A 23,898-nucleotide genomic window follows, 5' to 3' on the forward strand; every position below is an offset into this window, starting at 1 on the left:
AATAATATTAATTTTCATTCAATATTTTTTTAATTAATATCAATAAACTTTAAATTTTGTCTAACTGATGAACCCATTTCTTATATGGATGCAAACATTTAGAGTATTATATGTAATTTGTCAAATCATATAAAATTTATATGTAATTACACCAAATCTCAAGGAAAGAGAGCGTAAGTATCTTTTTTTTCTAATTTAATTTTGTTTCTTTGTTTCACAGTTGGAATTAAAACGTGGATAGGATAATAGCGTTGTAACACAAAAATGTGAGAAAATATGGGGACCCCAATGAGCCTACGAGCAACACAAGCATGGAAAGATACATGATTGTGACCTGAAAACGACACAGCCGGTGCCATCAATTCAACTTTACCAATTTGTCAAACCAAACTAGTATGCCACCAAAAGCAACATTTAATTTTTGCCGTTCAAACCGTTGTGTAGATAAGGGAATATTTATTATTCCGTCAAATTTGCACCAAAAAACCAATTACATAACAAGTGTAATATAATTATTATTATAATTGATGCACAATTTAAAATAAAAATGCAAATTCTAATAAATTTCATTAATAAAAGTGGGTTAGGTGTAACCAATGAATTCTCAAAGCAGTGTAACTGTGTAAGTATAATTTCAAAATTTTTTGGAGGAAAGTGTAAAATTTATTTTCAAAGAGGTAATTAATCCTAAATTGTTTATCTTGCCAACAGTTTTAACTTTTAGATGGGGTGATTATTTAGCATGGTACCATAAACAAATCGAACAGCAGGTCATGGGGTTAAATCTTATTATCATCTATTTACAACATATATATATTATATATATATATATATTGCCCTACACGTAATGAAGACGTACGTACCAAAATAGTAATATTAACTATTTTTTTTCAAATAATTTAATTTTTTAAATGAGATAGTCATTTAAGTCAACGTGAACACATTTGAGGAAGACAACTACATTATGTTTGGTTTTGTTTTGTTTTGTATTTTGGAGATAGAGAGAGAAAAATAGAGATAAATAAGTGTGTGTTGGAGATATAGTGTATGTTTGGATTTATTTTCAGATGTAATTTAAAATAAGTGGTGTATGTTTGTTGTTGGGATTTGAGAGACAAAAGTCACTATTTATTGTCAAATCATGTATCTTTTATATATTTTTTTATATTTTTTTATATATAAATATATATATACATATAAATATTGTATGTTTAATATTATATTTTTGGGAGACAAAAATTACTGTTAATTATCAAATTATATTTTTTTAATATTATATTTATATATATAAGTGTGTATATATCTATCATATATAGAAAGTTTAAAAATAAAAAAACACACAAACAAGACGTGAAAACAAAGAGACAAATATATGTGTGTTTTATCTTGTTTCAGATTCTTTACACAACGTGACAAAATGACTACAAGAAATTAAAGTCTTAATCTGCTTAGTCATCGACTGAATTGACAATTCATACGTGAAAAATGTATCTTATTGAAAATAGACAAGAAAAAAAAAAAGAAGAAGTTTGAAAGTCGTGTTTGTTTGTATTTATATAAAATAAATTAACCTTAAAAAAATCAAAATTTCAAAATAACGTTTCCCTTGTATTCAAATTCACACATATCTTAAACGGACATATCACGTTAAAAAATAATTATTAAAATTGAATAATACTCATATTTTTCGTTCTGATTAATTAGATATTTCTATTAATACGAGTAGTTAATAAAATTTAATTTAATCGATAAAATTGAGACTTCAAAACCATGAGGTCATAAGCTTACATTATAACTACACTGTTTTTGTTTTTTTCTGAAATTTGATTTAATTATACATAAATCTATTATGATTTGAGAAATTACATCTAGTACTCTTAAGTTTGTTTATGTCACAAATAAACTCATATGTTAGTCAAAATTAATAAAATTTGATATTATTAGTAAAAATTCAAATCTACATTTGACTTATTACTTACTTATTGAATGTCAAATAAATCTTTTCTAACCAAACTACCCTTACACATCTTCACATGCTAATGCATCTGAAGAGGTAAACCTTCACCCTCATAAGGGTAGTTTGGTCAGCCTAAATTTGTATGATCTACAATAAGTCCGTAGGTGATCAATCGATGGTAAATAAAATTCTTTTTCTTTAATTTATTCTGTTAATATTAGCAAATTCGATAAATTTTAACTAACAGATGAATCTATTTATTCAACGGAAAAAAACATCATAAATATTAGATATAATTTTTAAAATTATAAAAAGTTATGTGTAATTACACAAAATCTCACAAGAGGGCGTTGTAACGATCCCAATTTGAAATTATAAAAAAAATAATAATAAGGTGTAAAACTTGGAGGAAATGTGTGGTGATAGGCAAAAACATTGCATTTATTTCTGAATTCCCCTAAGTCCATTTTCAAAATGTCGTACGATGGTGACCCACCAACAACCCTAACACCCCACTCAATTATTACATATCCATATGTCCTTCCCTCCTCCTTTTCTCAACACACATATTTAAATGTGTCATTTAAATTATAAAATAATTCATAAAATATGGAATTATTCAAGAATACATTTAGACTGATGGATTATATTTTAAAAAAAATATTTAATATGATTTATCTCTATGTGATATTGTAAATGAGGAAATTATTTATATAAAAAAGTAATAGCAATTTATCCCATATATTTTTTAAAATGAAGTAATTTACTTATCTGTCTAAGGAGGTAAACTGCTTCATTATGAGAGGGCTAAATTATTGTATTTTTAAAAACACATGGAGGTAAATTGCTATTTTTTTAATAAAGAGGTTGTTTGCTAATTTACAATATCACAAGGGGTTGCTTGCATTTTATCCTTTAAAAAAAGAATAAAGAGAAAAAGATTTCAAATGACTCCGTGTTAATAGAATAAAAAGCCCATCGATATTCAACAAAATATGGTTTAAATTTAGAATTGGAGAATTTTTTCCGGACTATTGTTTTAAATAATATTACAACTTGCAACTCTTGTTTTATAATGAAAAACTTACTGTAAGAATCTCAACCTGTGTATGCTCTGGAAATAAATTTTTATATTTTTCTGTAATTATCTTTTTTTTTAAAAAAAATAGAAAAGGGAATAATTACATGTTCTCTCCTAATGCTTGATGTAATTATACGTAAATCTCTTGTGGTTCCATAAATTACATTTAGTATCCCTGACGTTTGTTTTCTTATGATAGATAGATCCATCTATTAATCAAAATTCACCGAATTTGCTCATATTAACAAAAAAAAAATCATATTTAACTCCGATTGACTTATTGTGAACTTATTGCATGTTAAATGATATTTTTCCTGATAAAATTATCTTATATATTTCCGCACACTAATCCATATGGAACATAATATATTTACCCTTATAAGCGTATATTTTGAACCGAAATTTCACTATAATAATTTTGAGATATCCGAAAATTTAAAAACAATAATATTTGATTAGTATTTAATGTTCAAAACTTATTAAAACTACAGTATTATACATTCCAAACTTACACCATTGAAATATGAATACAATTGCAACATTTATATATAAGATAAATAATAAAACGTCGACCTAAAAATATAATAATATTCTTTATCATATATATTTACAATTTCCATTAAAAAAAGAAAAAAAAGTTTAGATTTATACGACTTACAATGTATCTGGTTCCACTTCGTATCCCCAGACGTATTTCTAATTTTTTTAATTGCACCTAAAAACAAAAATAGTAACAAAAAAGGAGGTTTGTTTAAATTATCCTAATTATCATAGTATGGATTTTCTTTTTTTTTTTTGTAATTTAGGAATTTGAAATGTCAACAAAGATTGTTGAATCTCCAATCAAGTCTCACTTCGCCGGGGCCCACGAAGTGCTGACGTGGCTTCCGGAATGAGACGATGTGGCTGCTGGCCATAAACGCCGTCACGCGCTCCGACACCCTTATGTCCTCCATCTTCAGCTCATTCAATCTCTGCACGTACTCCGGCGCGTGCACCAGGTCCCACACCACTGCTACCCCCCCGGGTTTCAGCACCCGCACCACCTCCCCCAACACCCTCATCCGCTCCGCCGCTGCCGCCGCCGACTTCGGCCCGAATTCTTTCCCCACCGTGTGCACGAACACTGCCGACACCACCACGTCGAAATAGCTGTCGCTGAACGGCAGTGTTCTCGGGTCTCCGGGCCTGCGCGCAAGTATCCACATAAGAGATACGGCTTCAAGTAGGGTCGAAGAAGGGACTGAAATTATTCGATATTTAAGCCGTAATTGATCCATAAAGTTTTCAACCCTACCTGCAAGTGACGTACTCCTGGACGCCCTCGAGGCCGGCGGTTCTCAGTGTGCGGGTCGGGCTGAGGGATTTGTTTTGGGCCTGTGCTCGGGCCGGACTGAGCCCTACAACCCTGCCGGAGGATCCGGACTTCTTGAGCTGCATGGCGACAGCGTTGAGGAGTATCCCCCGGCCGCATCCGAGGTCGAGGGCGTGCTTAACGGAGGACCAGTCGGGAACCGATGAGACGATGCGCTGGGACATGTCCCAGTGGAGGGACACGGAAGAGTAGAAGAAGTTGGCCGCCGCGAAGAAGAGGCAGACGGCGGAGAGGGCCGTGACGGAGCCCGTGAAGCCGGCGGCGAAGCGGGCCGAGGAAGGTCCGGGGAGAAAATGCTGCAGAAAGAAGCAAATGGGCTCGAAGTAGAGGAGAAACAGGACGGAGAGAACGGAGAAGCCAACGGCATGGAGGAGGAGGAACACCGGCGTCTGCCAGTCATCCACGCCGTAGATCGCGTAGATCTGCGTCCAATCTCTGCCCGTTTTCCCCATTTATTTCTCAGAACGAACCTGCACTTTTTGTTATAGATTCTTGTTAATCAAACAAGAAAAAACATCATCGGAGTCGTCGAAACTGTTGATGAGTGTTCATGATTCTTGGCAAGAAAAGAGACACAGAAGCTGATTCTAGGAGCAGAGCAACTTCCACAGTCCCACTTACCAACAACAAGAAACGAAGTTGCTGCTCAGCTCCAAATACCACCAGATCCAGGAACCGCAGAGGAATATTTGATGATCCCAACGAACAAAGATTTATACATTTACTACCAAAAGTACAGTTTCTTAAAGTGAGTGTGTGTGTACTTGGTGACACTCAGTGGGGGCTGGGGCTGGCTACAAGGACCAGAACGACAGCGTCTAGTGTCCGAACAATGCAGAAAAGAAACTGTAGCAGGAGAGGACGGAGATGCAAAGTGAACTGCTGGGAGACTGCTTAATTCTTGCACTCAAATGGATGTGTGAAAAACACGCTTTCTGTGATTCGTTGGTTTCTAGCATGGAATTGTAGGAACAATGGAGAGAGATAGAGTGAGTGAGAGAGAGCATTGGCGATTTTTCTGCTTATATATAGAGACTTGGAGTGGGGGGGGGGGGGGGTGTTGTAGGAGACAAGATCAACTGGTGGAAGTGGTATTAGGCTTGCTTTTTAAATTATATATATAGATATAGATATATTATTTATTTCATAGATTTTTGAAGTTTGAAGAGTCGTAGTATATATATGGTTGATTCGGTTTTGAAGTGCCTTTCAAAATGGAAAGAGAAGTGGTAGGCCTTCTAATTTCTCCTTCTTCAAGAACAATTCTTGTTTTCTATCATTTTTTATTTTTTTTCCGACATCGTTTTGTATCATTTAAGCACTAAAATAATCAATAAATCCTTTTTAATTTGCCGGAATTACTATATATTTTTACCTTTTTGAATTAGATTACACGAATTTGATCTGATGACTTGTTGTCTGTAAGAATCATCCGCTCTATCTCGAATAGTTTGAACACAATTGTCCATATCATATTGATGCAATTGGTTCAACGGACTTCAACTACATATTTCTAATTATCCAGATGTCAGGCGTGTGATGTTTGCTGCAATTATTTACTTAATATACTTAGAAGAACTTACCAAGCTTAAGTATCGAAAGGTTATAATTAGGTCATGTCTAAGGTTTTTTTAGTTTTGTTCTCAAATCCAGAACGTCGAGGATCAAGGCATCGAGATTAAAACCTAATTTCACAGCAACGACAATTTCAAAAAGACCATATTGTTCTTCACATATTATTGTGGTTGAATTAATACAAACCTAATTTAGGTCAAATCAGATTTGACAAAATTGAAGTTATAAATCAATTAACAATCGCATTATACATATTGTATAAATAACATATAATTTTAAAAAAAATAATTGTATAATAACAATTATGATGATATAATTGATATGAAATAATTTGAATTAGAGTATAAAAAGAGGAGAATTGAATTGATTAGGTAGCGGTAATCAAGGGAGCATTTTAGTCAAAGGGAGAGAAATGTGTCTCTTTTACTTTAAATATTTTCTTGTTTGGCAATCACCAAATCTTCTTAAATATCGTGAAGAAAAAAAAGGCATTAATGGAATAATTCCTTACTCCCAATCACCGACTCCTTTTTTTTTTTTTTTTCTTTAAATTACAATTATGTATTTAACAAAAATCATTACAATAATTATATTCTGGTAAATAATATCAGATAAATTAAATCTAACCAAAACTTACTATTAAAGTAGAATCAACACCTAATATTTAGTATAAACAGCGTCTCACTCATAAGGCGGGATTTGAACTCATGACCTCTAAGGTCATGGCGCTCACCTATATTCTTTTTTCTTTTTTTTTTTAAGAACAATAATTTTGGAAAAACCACTGTACGGATTGTTATTGAATGAGTCACCTTAGGAATACGTCTATTTCCTCTTCTAGAACTCACTCGGAAAAAAAATTATTATTGGGTGTAATATTGATAATTATGATTAAAAATTATGACGAATAGTAATTACTAATCATAATTAACTAAAATTTATTAAAAATATTAGCTTTTTCATCATGAAAAAATTATTTGCTACATTTAAGAACTATGGTAAAAATATAGTCATGACAGATGTTTAAGCCACCTCACGGTCAACAATCATTGCGTGATCATGATTAATGACTATTTAATACGTTATTTATTATTAATCATAGTTAAATATTACATTTCTTGTAATAACTGTCGTAGTATTTATTTTCTTCCATCAAGTATCCTTAAATCTACTGGACTCGAGACTGATCCTCCTCTCTTCTCCAACGCCCTCTCGTTTCAATTATCTTATTATTGATTCTTAATGTCACATTTTGCAGTAAATAGTTACATCATAAATACCAATTATCAACATTACATAAAATCTATCAAAATTGAACAACACAACTACCATTAAAATTTTAGGCCTATCACTACACTTAGGCCATGTCGCGTTCAAAATTTTGAATAAAATTTTCTACCCAAATCAAGTTCGATCGAAGCAAATTATTGACACAATAAATGTGATACGCTTATCATATGATTGGTCACTCCTTTTAAATTAGACATCAATCGCATCACAAAATGTATATTACATTTACCGTATAATTGATTTAAATTTGACCAAATATAATTTGGACTAAAACTTTCCATTTTTTAGACGGATTTATCAACGGATGGTCCCTGCTCCTTAATTAATGATAAAGAATAATGAAAAGTCAGTCATATATATATATATATATATTAATACTAGTTTGTCCTGTGCTATGTACAGATTAGATTAATTAATAATTAAAATATATTTTATAAAAATTTTAATTATGTAAAAATAAAATGAAAGAGATATTTTTAAATTAATAATACAAATAAGTTTCGAATATAAAAAATTTTATATTCATTGAATTTTCACTAACAAATTGAATCGTTTTTATTAGATGAAAGCAGATCTCAATTGAGAATGGTGGGGAGAAGACGACTGAAAGTGGGCATAGAGTGTGTATTAATTAAGGTGCAAAGCACGAGGCCCAACTTTCTTAATGCGCAATCAATTTCTTTCAGATCATCAAAAATAAAATAAAAGCCTCTGCCTCTCATCTAATCATACATCAAACTCTTTCTTTAAATGCTTATCGTTTTTCATAACTGTGGACGACGGCTCCATCATTGAACCACAATCATTTCTGCCTCCACAAATTCACTGAAATTGTATTTGAATTGAAAATTTTTAAATTATATTTTGTTGAATATTGATAAATTTTATTTTATTTTTTAAATTGAATCATTTAGAATTCTTTTTTCATATATTTTTTTTGTTAAATTCGAATCTGTCAATCTAAATGCACCATAATATTTGTTGTCTTTCACTTTGCATTTATACTTATGATGGGGAAAAGTTCATGTTTTGTTCCTGAATCATTGTCTACGGTCGTATTCTCCCCTTAAACTATAAAGATAACAAAAAATTTCAACACATTGATCATAATTTATAGGACAAAAATGTCTTTATTGTTCAGCCCCCTTAAAAGAAATTTTATCAGTCCACAACAAAAAGTGGATAGAAATCGTTGTTAGACGGGCTATAAAATTATGGAGTATTTGTAATTTTCAAAACAATGAAAAAATATTTGTAATTATACTAAATCTCATGGGAGGTACTTGTAATTTAACCTAAAAAATATGACTTATTGCTATGATTAATTAGTAAGGTCAAAAGTTAAAAAAATATATGGGTTAAATACAATTTAAGTCCTTGTATTAATAAAAAAAGTGCAAAAAAACCCCTATGAAAAAATAAAGTGCAATTTACCCCCTTGTGATTTAAAAAATGATGCAATTTACATCCATCTGTAAGTTTTCACAAGGACATCATTTTTTAAAGGACAAAATGCATAAAACCCCCCTGTGTTTTAAAAAGTCTGCAAAAACAACCCTCTTGTTATGAGAATAGGCTAAAAGCCCACCTGTATTTTGTAAAATTCAGCTCAGTCGCCCCCTCTCCGTTAAATCCAACTAACGGCGTTAATTTTTTAGAAAATGACCGTTATACCCTTACTTAATATATATTATTTCTTATTTTAATGACCGTTGGATCTTCTTTGATCAAATACTGATCGTTAGATCTAATCAATTAATCTCAACCGTTAGATTTTAAAAAAATAATTTAAAATTAATTTAAAATTAAAAAAATATATTATCATTATTATTATTATTTTTTATTATTATTATTATAAACTAACAACCCCACCCCCACCCCTTCGCCGCTGCCACCGGCCGGCCGAACGCCGGCGCGGCTGCCGTCACGACTACCCCCCGTCGTCACGGCGAGTCACCGGGCGCCACACATATCATTCGAATCCTCTTGATGAGGCGAACATTTCCCCTCAAACAATTTGGGATTTCATCAATCATAGACGATGGGCTACCACCACGACCACCGAAGCTTTTCGCCGTCGATTCGCCGTCACCGGAGCGACCCACGGTCGTGGACCACCATCAATCGCTTCGTCTCCTTCTTGCGAATTGAATGAGCCCCCTCCCACTGATTTTCGTCAACTCTATACATGCATTTCAGTTTTCCGATCGCTGAGCACCGCGAATGCTTCGCCGTCTGACTTCTTCTTCTTCTTTTTTTTTTTTAAATTTTTTTTAATTAATTTTAATTATATTAATTAAAATATATTTTAGTTAATTAAGAATATTTAAATAATTACAATAATTAATTATTTTAACTAATTAAGAATACATTACAATGATAATTACTGTAATTAAACATATATTTTAATTAATTAAAATAATTTTGGATTTAACAATTAACAAATATAAAATTCTTTGAATTTAAACTTAAATTTAATATGGCAAAATTTAACACTTATTTTTTTTTAGGGTGAGAAATGGCAAAAGAAGACACAAAACAAGCAAAAAATCCCTTTGCATATTATGTAGACCCATAAAAGGGTATTTTGGTCCAAAAAGTCATTAAATATCAACTTAAATCGCAGAAAAACACTACCAAACGCAGCAGACGCGCGTCTTCTTCACCTCCCGTTAGTTTCTAATAGAATGGGGGTTTTTTGCTGACTAAAACAAAACAGGAGGGAGCTTTTAGCCTATTCTCATAACAAGAGGGTTGTTTTTGCAAACTTTTTAAAACACAGGGGGGTTTTATGCATTTTGTCCTTTTTTAAATCACAAGGAGATAAATTATACTTTATTTTTTTACAGGGATTTTTTTCGCACTTTTTCGTTAATACAGGGTAAATCATATTTTTAGTGGGTGGAGAGCCCATAACATTATTGCAGAAATAATACACAAAGATATACAAGATATTAATAAGAAATTACACATTATTGCAGAAATAATACACAAAGATATACAAGATATTAATAAGAAATTACATCAACATAAAGCAGCGAAAATAATCAATCAAACGAAGGCTCAGAGAGCCAGATCCATTTCTTAGGCTTTACTCACGATCACTAAGATCGGCAGCCTTAAGATAAAACCCACGGTTGCACACGATTTTGGCACAAAACCCTTGCCACAAAGGCTATAACCCTCGATCACATAGATCTTCTTAGCACACGGTCACTGAGGCCTTTAATCTCTCTATTTCACAAAGATTTGCACTGAGCTTATCGGAATAGTTCTTCTTATAAGATAGGACAAGGAGTCTCCTATTTATAGGGCCGAAAGAAGAAATGGAGATGGAAGATAGGAATCACCTTCCATAAACCATCAGCTTGGTTTTGGAAGGAGAATTGTTGCAAAAGGAAAGTGAATCACAGAGAGAGAATAGAGAGATGTGAGATATGAGAGAATATTAGGGTTATGTAGAAATAAGTAACCAATTCGGGTCGGGTCGGGTCGGGTCGGGTCGTGGGCTTGAGTCAAACCGTAGCCATCCAAGTGGGTGTATTAGGCCTCTTTATTTTCGATTCTGGGCCATAAATTTTCCAACATACAATATACCCTCAAAATATATGCAAATGTGAACATAGATTCCACAAACTAAACTATGAACCAAATCTCCTCGAGCTCACAAAAACAACTCATATAAATTATTTATTTCATCATTATATATGTATTAATAAAGTGAAACTAGAAAAAAAAATATTGTTATTATATAGAGAAAACAGCGAAAATTTAGGGAAATTAAGAAATCAAGATGAAGACAATTAATTAATTAATTACAAGTGAGTTGGGATTCTGCAAAATCTGAGTTCCATACCATGATTGTGTTAGACAAAACCAAACCCTAATTAATACAGTTTCCAAAACTCAATGCGACTCCACATTGAATTCAATCACTTGTATTTATTTTTTTGAGAATGTAAGTCAATCATCATCATCATCATCATGTGACAGATCCTAAGATTACTACTAGAATACCACTATTATGTCCTCCCTAATCTTAATGTTATTTTATATTATCAATTAATTAATTTTATTACCATAAGAATTGCTTCAAATGTCGTCATTATTATTATATTATATTATTATTACCATGTGCAAGGACTGTCGTTGTCTGAATGATCGATCAGTTATTGGTTAAAAACGATTTAAAAGTAAAAATAGGGTCGGATAGCTTTTTATTTTTATATATTGGGTTTTTTTACTTGGGACTGGCATTATTGAAGAGCCATTAAAATGAGTCGTTTGCCTAATATGTAGTAAAAAAGCTAAAATATGTACATATTATTAAGAAAAATTTTACAAGGTTTGGGATGATTTTATAAGATTAAGAAAGGTATTCTAATTAAATCGAGTCCAAAATGGACTTTTTTTAAATGGGAGGGGGCCGAGGGGAGGGGGGTTAGCCTTTTCTGAAAAATATAGGGTTACAATGGAAGTAAGGCATTTATTGATAAGGTCATTAGCCGTTGATTAACGGCACGTGGCCCAACATGTGCCTTTGTTGTTATCATTTAATGGCGCAGGACTAATAGTGTCAAAATCTTAAGGTTCTGGGACTAAAAGTGCCGATCCCTTGCGATGATCCAAAAGTGAGAAGAACGACCTTATCTAATGGGATCGAAAGCACGATTTCGCCTGATCTTATTTTATCCAAATATTTCAATATATTCTTTTCTAAAATAAGATCTAACATCTTATTAATTCCAAAAAAAGACAAAAAAAAAATTCTTACAAAACGTATGAATTTATAAAAATTATAAATAAATTTAGCCAAACACCCCCAAAATTAAGGTTCTATAATAAATATGAGATTATAAATTTGAGTTTCACCATATATATAAATATTTGTTTCACTCTATGTCAATTTGTTATTTATTTTTGTTTGTGTTTAAATGTTCTTGGGAAATATATACAAATACTGACTCATATCAAGAAATTATGATATAATTATCATTTTTATTATAAAAAATAAAAAGAAAAAGGGTTGGATGTTGAAACCTTAGGTAATCACAGTCTTCATCTGTTCTTTTAAAATTGGGCTTTTACGACCATATTTAGAATTCCACTTTATTTATTTTTTAAAAAAATTCAGATTGAACTTTAGTATATAACTTGGGCTTGGGTCCCAACCCTCAGTCCATCAAAGAACTGACTGTGATCCCCAAAATTCCTGCCCTTTGACCTTATAAAATAGGGAAAATTATGGCAAGTTTTCCTGAAATTTGGTATAATTATATATATTCTTTTGTTATTTAAAAGATTATCATTACGTCCTGTTTATAATTATGATCCACAAGCAATCCAATCTGCTAGTCTCCGATAGGTTTCCATCCATATTTTATGATGAATTGAGGACAAATTTGATAATTTTTAAATCTCCATCCAAAAATTATATAATTTCATTAAATTTCAGGGGGTTACGGATAGTATTTCAAAAGATAATGGGTGACTCATAATTATGGCAAATTTCAGAGGAGCCCATCGTAATTTATCCTATAAAGTATTAGATCTTATTTAAAAAAAAAAAAAGAATTGAAGCATTTGGGGTTTATAATATGTTTCAAATAACAAAATTATAATTAATTTGAAGAAAATATTACTATCATGTGAAAAAAAAATTAAAATAAATCCGGAATTCCTTACTTTTTCAAAGCTCTTAACATCTTATGATTCTTATCTATTGATTTTAAGTTCCTTATTGTAAAAAAATCCTATCGAACACTTTTTAATATTCTATAAATTTTAAATACTTTACAAAATATTATAAAAAACTTATAAGCTCATTCAAACAGTCTTTGCCCGAGCAGTGATTATTAAGAAAGCGATGCTTTAATTTGAAACTATTAATTACTCTAATTTAAGACAAATATCATATGATTTTCCTTTAATGCCCAAAAAATAAAGGAACAAAAGTGTTTAATTTGGGTGCATTGTGACAAGTGGTACGTGCCATAAAGTTGTGTGGGCACGCATGTACTATTAGCCATGGAGGTGGTTCATAATTAATTATCACATGCCAATAAGACTCATATAATTTTTCATTTTTTTTGTTGGTTAAGGCCCATTAAAAATAATTTACAAATAGTTTCCGATATTTAAGAAAACTTTTGGTAATAAAATAAATAAATGATTGAATAAAATTTTAAAATATTTGAATATAATAAATCATATTAATAATTGCATTTTTATAATTTATATGAGCAATGTAAAAGAGTGTTAAATTTTTAATAATAAGTGAAAATTTCCTTTTTTTTTTCTTTAAAGAAATGATGAGATTTTAACATCGTTTATTTTTTCTGAGTATGTTACAATATTTCATAATCTTTTAAATTTAAATAATATTAACTATTTAATATTCTTTAAATACGAAGAAAAAAAAAACAGTCGTATAGATTCATAAGTTAATATTTTGAGGGCCGTGAAATATTTCATGGATACAGGTAAACATCCCGCGTTGATTGCATAAGAGAAATTTGAGCAGTTTATAAGTCCTAAGACCTCCCTTCTCTAACAAGCCTCTTTTCAGAACAAAATCGTGAAACTCATATGAAACAAGCTTAAACATTTTTAACATATTAAAACATCTAAACTTAGCCAAACACCCTCAAAATTTACTAAAAATATCTTATAAACTCGTACATTTTAAAAAATCTTAAATCTTATTTTAAAACAAACTCTCGAAGCGTCCAGACAAAATAAGAATATGGAGTTATATGATATTGTACGGACAATTTTTATTAATATGGTTAAAACTGAAAGAATTCTATAAAATCTTAAAAATAAACTGAAAACCCCATACTTTTTTTTTTTTAAATAGCTTATAAAGTCCTAACATCAGATCTTATATCCTTATCTTCTATAAAATTTATCAAATACGCTGTAATCTCTTATAAATTTTATGATATTCATAAAATATTTTGAAAAAAAACTTATAAATTCAACCTAAAGTACAGATAAGTATTGAACATTTATGATATCTTATTATATAATATTTTAAAAAATATTTGAATAATTATGTAAGGGATGGACATACTACGTACAGTACATATATATCCAAGTTCATTAAAAAGGCAATTGCACTACCAACTAACTGTACCTGACACATGGAAATTATTCCCAACCTTTGTCATCAAACCTCTTCAGTTTCTGCCTTCCTTATACCCTTCTCACGTCTTCCCACACATCACACCCCTAAGCCAACATCTGATTCTATAAAATTATAAATATAGGATAATTTCTAGTTATTTTTTTGATATAATTACAAATATTTTTATTGTTTAAAAATTTATAAATATTCTTACGCTTTTAACGTCCATCCACCAACGTGTTTATGCCGTTGGTTAGGTTTTCATTCAATTTTTTGTAGTGAACTGACTAAAATACCTTTTTATATTACGCATTATAACTTTATGGATTAATATGCTATACGGATTATTTATTTTACGCATCCTAAAATTTTTTTAAATTCAACAAGGGTAAAATAGTAATTTTCACCTAATACAACATAATTATTGAGGGAGAGCTTGTAATTTTTCAAACAACGAAAGGATGTTAGAAATTATGCAAACCTCAGGGGAAGTAGTATTTGTGTAAAATTTTGCTATTAAAGAAAGTGCATACTTGCAATTAAAAGTAGACGTACTTATAATTTTTTTTAAAAAGAATAAAAAATATAATTACACTAAATTATAATTAAAAAATAAAAATATATATTATAGACACAAAATGTTATATTATTAAAATGTGAGAAAAGATTTTTGAGCCGTTGCCACCCCCACCAGACCCTTACAATTACACTCTGAAAGTTGCAGGAAAAAACACACTACTCTCAAACTCTGAATCAAAACACTTTTCTACCCTTTGTGAAAATAACATATACATACATATATGGTTTGTTTCTGCTTTCTGGTGGATCAGAAGAGCGTGGTGCGGCGGAGCAAGCCGGTGGCGGGGACGTGTTCGCGGTGCCGACACGGGGCGTTGGTGGCCGACATGCAAACGGCGACGAGGTTTTGTTACATTCCGTTCTATTGGAAGTCGTGGAAGGCCATTGTGTGTAGTTTTTGTGGTAGTATTCTCAAATCTTACAATACCTGATTTTTCACCTTTATAGCACTGGCTTTGCTATTCCAAATTTCCTTGTATCTTTTCTTTTACAACTAATTATATTTAAATCTTATTTTAATATTTCAAATTATATTTTTTTCTAAAGAAAAAATTAAAATTAGACTCACCGTTTATGCTTCATTCTATTTACTATGATTTGAATAAAAAATACTGATATTTTACCAAAAAAATTACATAAATCTGAATATTACCTATTATTTAACATTCTCGTGTTATAAATTTGTACTTATAAAGAAAAAATATATAATAATATTAACATCACGAGGAGTAAAATTGAAAATTTATATAATTTTTTTATGTTCGCTTCTTCCGTCGAAACCCTAACGGAAGGAATGAGGTGTAAACAGAAAAACAAAATATGCTCATTGTTAGACGTATATTAAAATCAGAAAAATATCTGTAATTTCTCAAATAATGAGAAAGTATTTATAATTATGCCAAACCTCAAGGAAAGTGGCTGTAATTTACCCTTTATATTATAAAACTATACTTTATTATTAAGTGAGAGCACCCTTTTATTCTCTCATTTAATTTTGGTCTTTCATTTATTTTTTAAACTTTAAATTAATTAATTATTTTAACTCATGTATTTATCATGGTTTTTTATAACTGCCTTTCGGTAGTTATTTTTTTATATCTCCAAAATATTATTTTATCATCTTTGTTTGTCAATATTTTTTTATAAATCAAAATATTTATATTAATTTATCAATTGTAGGTACTTTAATATAAATATTTTATTTTAATTTATTTTTTAAAATTATGCACATAAATAGACTGTGCCGTATTTTTCTAGTGTTAATTATAAAAAAACAATATACGTTAGTTATTAATATTAAATATATATATATATTATTAACTCAATAATTATTATTAAAATATAACAATATCCACAAGTGTGATGAAATTATGAGTGGGAATAAGAGCAAGGGAAGTAAAAGAATACTGATTCTGAAATGAAGTGAATGTTGTCTGTGCACTGCCTTTGCTGGAGTTAATGCCTTGTTTGGTTTCATTTTCATTTCCAACTTTTAAATTTTGAAATAGAAATAAATATAAACATATACACTGAATTGTAAATATTTTATTATCATTCCCATCTCAATCATTCAAAATAAAATACAATAATTTATAAAATTAAAATATTGATTTTTTTGCAAATAAATGAAATAATATAAACTCTCTTTCATATTTCTTCTTTTTCTCTTTGGGGTTTTAATTAAATCTCAACTTATAATTTCAGGTAAATTGCAACAAGCTCCCATAAAGTTTGACATAATTATAAATATCCCCTTATTGTTTAAGTGAGTTTACAAACTCTTAAAATATCTTATCAGATATTTAAGAATTTATAAAATATTAGGAGAGTCTGCAAAAAATTATATTTTTAGAGAAATGATTTTTGTAGAAAAGATAAAAGTTGTAGCAGAATTAAAAGTGGGTAGTATTTGTAAAAAACTTAAAAAAGTGAAAAGCAGAGTAAAGCTAAATTGAATAGTTTTTGGAGAAAAAATCACTTATAAAATAAACTTAATTGATTAAAGATCATTTTGTCCCTGTGTATTAAAAATCTACTATTTTTTGCTTATTATTGCACTTATTGATTGTCAATAATAATTATTTTTTTATAAGAAGTAATAACTTTTATTTCGATTAGTATATTTTATATTTATTTTTTTAAAAATATTACAGAATATATTAAATTTAATTATGCTCCCACTAAGTAATATAATTATTGATTCATACACAATAATTAAACTTGCGTAATTACAAAAAAAATATTTTAGTAATTAATTAAATAATAACATGTGAACGAAATAATATAATTATAGCAAATAAAATATTTAAATTATTAAATATGTGAAATGGAAAATTTTGATTATTGTTAAATTATTCAAATTATTTGAAAACTTACAATTTTTTAATTATTATTAATATTTTATAAATTCTGCTTATTTTCTCGAAATATTTGAAATGCTTATTTTTAATATAAGATCTACTATCTTATAAGCTGTAAAAATATTTTATAAGATACTTTAAATATGAGTAAATTATATAATCGATTTGTATAAGGTTTGTCATAATCATAAATACTTCTTCATTATTTGACAGAATTACAAATATCTTCTAGAATTAAAAGTCGTCTAATAAATACCCCTTATGATAGCCTATTATAGAAAGTATTTATAATTTTTTAAATAATAAAAAAATATTCATAATTATGATAAGTTTCAAAAAAATCGATTCTAATTTATCCTTTCAATAAATTTAGCCAACTCATTGCGCCTTGGGCCCGTAAACGTTTTTGGGTTGGGTCTTCAACTTAAGTAACCCATGACCCATCACTGCAATTGGATCTCATCTTACAACCCGCTCCAAATTATTGAGAAAACTCTGGTTAAGGGTGATTTTGGCGTAGATTTTGAATAATTAAATTAAAAAAAGTTAATGTTCATTTAATTAATTTATAATAAAAAAAGTTAACGTTCATTTAATTACATATTTTATTTTGTTTTAAATAAGAGTTTTGTTACTTCAACTACTAAAAATTAAACTTAAAAAAAATTCAAATTGTTCTCAAATAAAATAAAGGGAGAATTACACTCTCCTCTCCTAAAATTTGGCGTAATTACACGTAGACCCCCTATAGTTTGAGAAATATATTTAGCACTCTTGAGGTTTGTTGCTTCTATCTAACAAATAAGTCCATTCGTTAGTTAAAATTCATGAAATTTGTTGATATTAACAAAAAAAAAAAAAAAACTGAATGAGAATTGATACTTACCCTCAATTGACTTATTACTAATTTACTGCAGGTTAAATATTTTTTAAGGCTAAACAACCCTTGTAATTGTGAAGATACACCTCCTCATATGCATTAATGCGTGAAAAAATATGAGGGTAATTTAGTCATAAAAAACTATTTAACATGTAGTAAGACAATAATAAATCAATCGGGATAAAAATATAGAATTTTTTTTATTAATATTAGCAAATTTGGTGAATTTTGATGAACATAAAAATTTATACGTTAGACGAAAACAAACCTCAGAGATATTAGAATTTTTCAAATTACATGAGATTTACATGTAGTTACACCAAATATCAGGGGAGAAGAGAGTAATTATCCCAAAAATAAATCACACTCTTCTACCAATCATACGAGGATTATGATTAGGTCCTTGTAATAAGACGGCAATAGGGGAGTGTTTGCGAGTGCTTCTGGCTCAAAAAAAATACTTTTGAAGTGTTTGAAATATCAGTTTTCTGGTTCTGAAACGGTTAAAAAAATACTTTTAGGCCAAAAGTTATAAGCACCTTAAGGGGCGCTTTTAGCTTCTTTGGCATTTTTATAAATAAATTTAATTTTATTTTTATCTTTACCTCTTTAATTTATTTTTAAAATTGTATATATAAAGTTGACATCGAAGTTTTGAAATAGTTTAAATTTTATCAATAATTAAATTTATACTTTCACATATTTAATATTTTAAGTTTTTTATATCTTATATGCTAGACCATCTAATTATATTTTTTTGTTCACATATTATTATCTGATTAATTAAAAAATTATAAAAAATTAATGATTATGTATGAATTAATAATTATATTACTTAGTTGGAAAATTATTAAATTAAATATATTTTTTTAATATTCTTAAAAACATAAATATAAATAATAAAATAATTTATGATTTTTATGAAAAAATAATTGTTCAAGTCAAACAACAAGCAAAAATATAGTATCTTTTTAACATATAGAGACAAAACAATCTTTCATCAATTAAATTTATTTTGAAAGTGATCTTTCTCCAATCACTATATAATTTACCTTTTATTTATTTTTTATTTTTTTTTCCGAACACTACTCATTTTTTATTGTATTACAACATCCAACTTTTTTCTCTAAAAATCACTTTTTTAAAAATAGAAACTTCTAGAAACACTCTGGACATGCGGCTTGTCAGACGGGGAGGACTTCCTTCAGTCGCGTTACTAAAAACACACACAAAAATCAAAAGAAACAATCACACTCATTGCGGTCAAAATTCTCATTAGACTTTTGCTCCATTATGTGGACTATAATAATAATAATAATAAAATATCATATCAAATTTTTGAATATTTAAATTTATTTTTTTAATTAGATTCATCCCTTTAATAAAATTTATCTCTTTATATCACGTAATATTTTTTTTAATATACTTGCAGGAATTGCATGCGACAGAGACTAATCGACTGAAAATATACTCATCGTTCATCCCAAACAAGGTGTTATAATTTTTCTTCATGAATAAAAAAATTATGTGAGTTGTATTATATTAATAATGATAAATTTATAATTAATTCAAATAAAATTGAACTAAATTGATAAAATAATTAAAATAAATTGAGAATTCCTTACTTTTTCAAAGGAATTATGAGAGAAAATAACACTTTTTGTTCTGTAGTTTAGAGCATTTACATTTTTTGTCCAATTGGTTATGAGATCTCAATTTTGGTCCCGTAACTTTTAAAAGAATCAAAGTCAAAAGAGGTCGACCAACCAAAAAGCCGAAAAGGCAATTGAAATAAGTCTAGATGGCGCTTTTGGTCCTATAACACCTTTCCATTAGATATTTTAACGAAAAGTGATACTTTCCATGTACTTAATGACCACGCAACTTTTTTCGTTAAATGTCTAATAAAAAATTCTCATGTGACCAAAAGTGATACTTTTTTTAAATTACAGGACCAAAAGTAAGAATTCCGTAACTGATGGAACTAAAAGCGGAAAGATCCTAAATTATGGAAAAAAAAATGCTATTCTTCCCAACTTATGAGCTCTTAACAATCTTACCAGTTCATTCTCTAAAAATAAAAATAAAAAAAATTAACAAACATTTTGCAATATCTTATAAGATTTTAAAATATTGTATGAGCTCTCCCAAACACCCTTGTTTAACTCCTTTATTGCCTAATATTATTCATAACATGAAAATTTCAAATTTGGTAAAAAAAAAAAAATCTACTATATTAGTAAATTAATTACCCATGTACCTGAAATGTGAACTCATGAACTCAAGATGAAATAGATGATCAACATATGAAATAAGATAATATTCGAACTGAACAAATTTACGTATAAAATGGAATTAAAATTTTAAAATTCAATCACTGTTGAAGTCTTAGTCTAAAGATTAAAATTGAGGGTTCACGAGTTCATAAATATGACGTCATGATTTACAATACAACCAAAAATTTAGGTTATAACATGTCAACTTTACCATTGGAGCTAAACATTGTTGACAGTGAAATGGGCATTAGGTATAAACATAAGATGCAAAATGTTTGAATGCCAACATAACCACAAACACAAGCAATAAAGAGAAGCCCAGCAATTCCAATTTTGGGGGTACCCATTCAAGGTGGACTTTGTTCACACCACTCAAGAGTTTCATATTTAAAAGATTTTGAGTTTGAATTTCACCAACACGTGGATATATAATTTATTTTTATAGTGATTTTTGTTAATATATTCATTAATTTAAAATTATTAATGAATTGAATTATTTTTGAATTTAAATGTATTTAATGACATAATAATAAGCTGAATTTTACAAAAAAAAAAAATCATAATAATAGTATTTGATTTCACCTTTTGAGTATGGAATTTGACGTGGGGCTGCATAAATTCCCACACATTCTTTAGTAACTTCATAGTAGTTAATATTTTGGTCTCGTTTAGTCAGGTCGTATCGATCCAGCTTTAATCCGACTTGAACCCAACCATGTATGAACTCAATGATGACCATCCAATCATTCATGAATCAATTATTCACATAAAATCGTACAATTTAAAAATATTTATAAATACTGTCTCTCCACACTCCAAGTGCAATTATCGTCACTTGGCTTATTCTTACACCCTTTACACTTTTCCGCCGAGGCTATGACCCTGCTAAGTTAAATATCAAAAAGCTACAATTAGAATCTTTTCAGTATTATTCTCGTGTGTTCTTTATATATATGTATTTATAATTACATTTAATAATTCAAATCGGATCATTACATGACAAATGGCAAACATCAATTATTGAATTTGAGGCGAATATGAAAATATAATTAATTCACATTTTCCAAAAAATAATTGCAATTAATTATAATTATTGGGGCATTTTCGATCCACTCCGATTATTTATTTATTAATAGAAACAAGGAGTTGGATTTGAATTGTAGCAGTAGTATTTACATGTTGGACGGAAGCGGGTCGGAAAGAGACAGATGGGGACGTAGGCGTTCATGGCCATGTGCAGTAGGTGGGCGGTTTATTAGAAAAGCCAATTATGGACGTCTCTTTTTTAACGGCGACGTCTTCCATATTCCGTTACTCACACTTCCTCCCACTCAATTCCTTCTTCATTCGCCGCTCCTTTCACAAATACGTGATCTCACTCACACACACGTACTTGCACGGAGAGACGTCGTTACGATCTTAGAACAACGTTAAATGACGTGACTTCTATAAGACAGTCATTTTATATTTATTTACATATATTACATACATTATTTATCTTGATTTGCCAAAACTATTTTAACAATAAACTAAAAATTTTCAGAACATAAACCTCTCAAACTCCTCATTTACAATTAATTTTGGAACTCTTGTCTATGTCACAGTAAATTGAATAATAAAATTGGGTCGAATGATAAGTCTATATAACAAAAGACACTGTAAATAAATTACAAAAAACTCGTATAAAATGAAATAAAATACTCAAACATTCATGTTTGGTGAGACTTAAACGCATAACTTCAAAATTGATTGGAGCAATTGCCACTTATGTTACAACCTATGAATTGGGTGCCCAACATTGTCATATGGTAAGCTGGCAAGCATAAAAGATGTTCCTCAAAGTCCCTTTTTTCCCAAAGATATAAAAAGAAAATATAGTTGCAAGACCCAAAATTATGTAGTTTGAAAATTATTCCATATTTACTATGGTTTAAGATCAATTCTAATATTATTGTTTTTAGTGAATAATAATAAACGAACTATCTGTCAATAGTTTATATTAACATATTTATAAAGTATTGTAAAATTACAGTTAAATCTATAATCGTTGAGTTTGAATGTAATGTTGGGTCAGACTCCACACTCCAATATAAAAATCCTGAAAATACATATATACTAACTATGTTATATGCAGTGGGAGTGGAAATGAAATGTGAACTATGAAGCAACAACGTTCCAAATATTTAGAATTATAAATTATTTATAATGTACAACAAAAATTAGATAAATTTATGCATTCAGTATAAATAAAATACAAAAAACAATATAAAAATAAGGTTACATATTTACATATGTAGAATAATTAAAAGCACAATTCTTTTAAATATAAAAAAAATCTACATAGGAAGTTTTTACTTTTTAGTCAAATGCATGGTGGTCTGCTCCTCCGTCGCAGGTACGCCGTGAAGTAGACGGTCCACGCCGTATCCTTCAGCCGCGTAAAGTGGGTCCCAGAAATCGTAAAACCCAGCAAAGCAAATACCTCAAGAAATATTCCTCAGCAAACAACACCAAAAAATACAATCTTAAATACTATTTTCACAAAAATTACAACCAAAAAATAAATAAAAAAAAAGACCACAAATTTTATTTTATTTTTCTAAAACTAAAACTAAAAATAAAAAAGAGGGGCAGCACAGCAGCAGAGGCTTCATGGCATTTTCACTTTTCAGTAATCACATTCCGCATTATCTCCACACCCAACAGCTGTTTGCAAATTGCAATTGGGAGAGGAGATGAGTATTTGAAGTTTCCTTTTGTGGGTCCGTACTTTTCTTGTTTTTCTTTTTAAATTTTTATCCAAATTCCTTTTTTTTTTTGCTCCTCTGTGAATTGACAGCCTAATCAACAGCCTGGAAAGAGCTGTTGGAGTTTGCACTAGAAAAGAGCTGTTACTTAGAATTGATGGATTTTTCAAGTTTTCATGGTGGTGGGAAATGCGTTTCACTCCACAGCAAGTTACTTACTGCCGGTTCTTGAGCTCGATTGAGTGAGGTAATGGTGTTGGAAAACCTTTGATCTTTGTCTTTTTTTCTGTTTTCTCAACTTCAAGATTATCGAATCCTGGTGTTTTTTTACTGCAAAGATTGTGTCTTTTCTTGTAAATGTTGTAGTTTTGCTGCTTATTTGCTGTCTGATTTTGTTTTGGGTGTACATTGGTCTGAATAGATCTGGGAATTGTTAGGTACTTGGCATCAGTTCGGGCAGAGGAGGAGTAATAGGGAAGTGGTGGGCTGGGCTTCCTTGTGATTCAGTTTGTTGTTTGCTTTTCTTGCCAATTTTCAGAGTCTTGCAAGACACATTTCGAAGTGGAAGTTCTGGTTGCCCGGGAGCTATGAATATAGTGAAGTGGCCACCTATTGTTGTAGCTGTGTTTGTGCTTGGATTCATTGGTAG

The 23,898-nt window shown here is 29.6% G+C and overlaps 3 protein-coding genes across 3 annotated transcripts in view; 2 read left to right on the plus strand and 1 right to left on the minus strand.

The window, feature by feature from the left end:
• LOC105177032 lies at window positions 3,565-5,447 on the minus strand. Its single transcript, XM_011100052.2, has 3 exons — window positions 5,035-5,447; window positions 4,336-4,883; window positions 3,565-4,226 (listed from the first exon to the last, which is right to left on the minus strand). Exons 2-3 carry the CDS (start codon window positions 4,863-4,865, stop codon window positions 3,857-3,859), a joined length of 900 nt encoding a protein of 299 aa, XP_011098354.1. The 5' UTR covers window positions 4,866-4,883; window positions 5,035-5,447; the 3' UTR covers window positions 3,565-3,856.
• Window positions 15,077-15,450, plus strand: LOC105177033. The gene has a single exon (XM_020698877.1). The coding sequence runs from the start codon at window positions 15,208-15,210 to the stop codon at window positions 15,415-15,417; it is 210 nt and encodes a 69-aa protein (XP_020554536.1). The 5' UTR covers window positions 15,077-15,207; the 3' UTR covers window positions 15,418-15,450.
• Window positions 23,110-23,898, plus strand: part of LOC105177034 (receptor-like protein kinase THESEUS 1) — a gene marked incomplete in the record, with an annotated part of 3,548 nt that continues 2,759 nt past the window's right edge. The window contains 3 exon segments of the mRNA XM_020698775.1: window positions 23,110-23,264; window positions 23,354-23,496; window positions 23,671-23,898. Of these exon segments, the coding sequence (XP_020554434.1) occupies window positions 23,837-23,898 (62 nt within the window).

Source organism: Sesamum indicum, linkage group LG14 (assembly GCF_000512975.1).
Source record: "Sesamum indicum cultivar Zhongzhi No. 13 linkage group LG14, S_indicum_v1.0, whole genome shotgun sequence".
In the NCBI taxonomy this organism is placed as follows: Eukaryota; Viridiplantae; Streptophyta; class Magnoliopsida; order Lamiales; family Pedaliaceae; genus Sesamum; species Sesamum indicum.

Excerpts from the sequence above, each read along its gene's own strand:
- LOC105177032 (XM_011100052.2), bottom strand. The coding sequence starts at position 4,865 with ATGGGGAAAACGGGCAGAGATTGGACGCAGATCTACGCGATCTACGGC. Across the intron at positions 4,227-4,335 it reads CAGGAGTACGTCACTTGCAG|GCCCGGAGACCCGAGAACAC; the intron begins GTAGGGTTGAAA and ends ACTTGCGCGCAG.
- LOC105177033 (XM_020698877.1), top strand. The coding sequence starts at position 15,208 with ATGGTTTGTTTCTGCTTTCTGGTGGATCAGAAGAGCGTGGTGCGGCGG.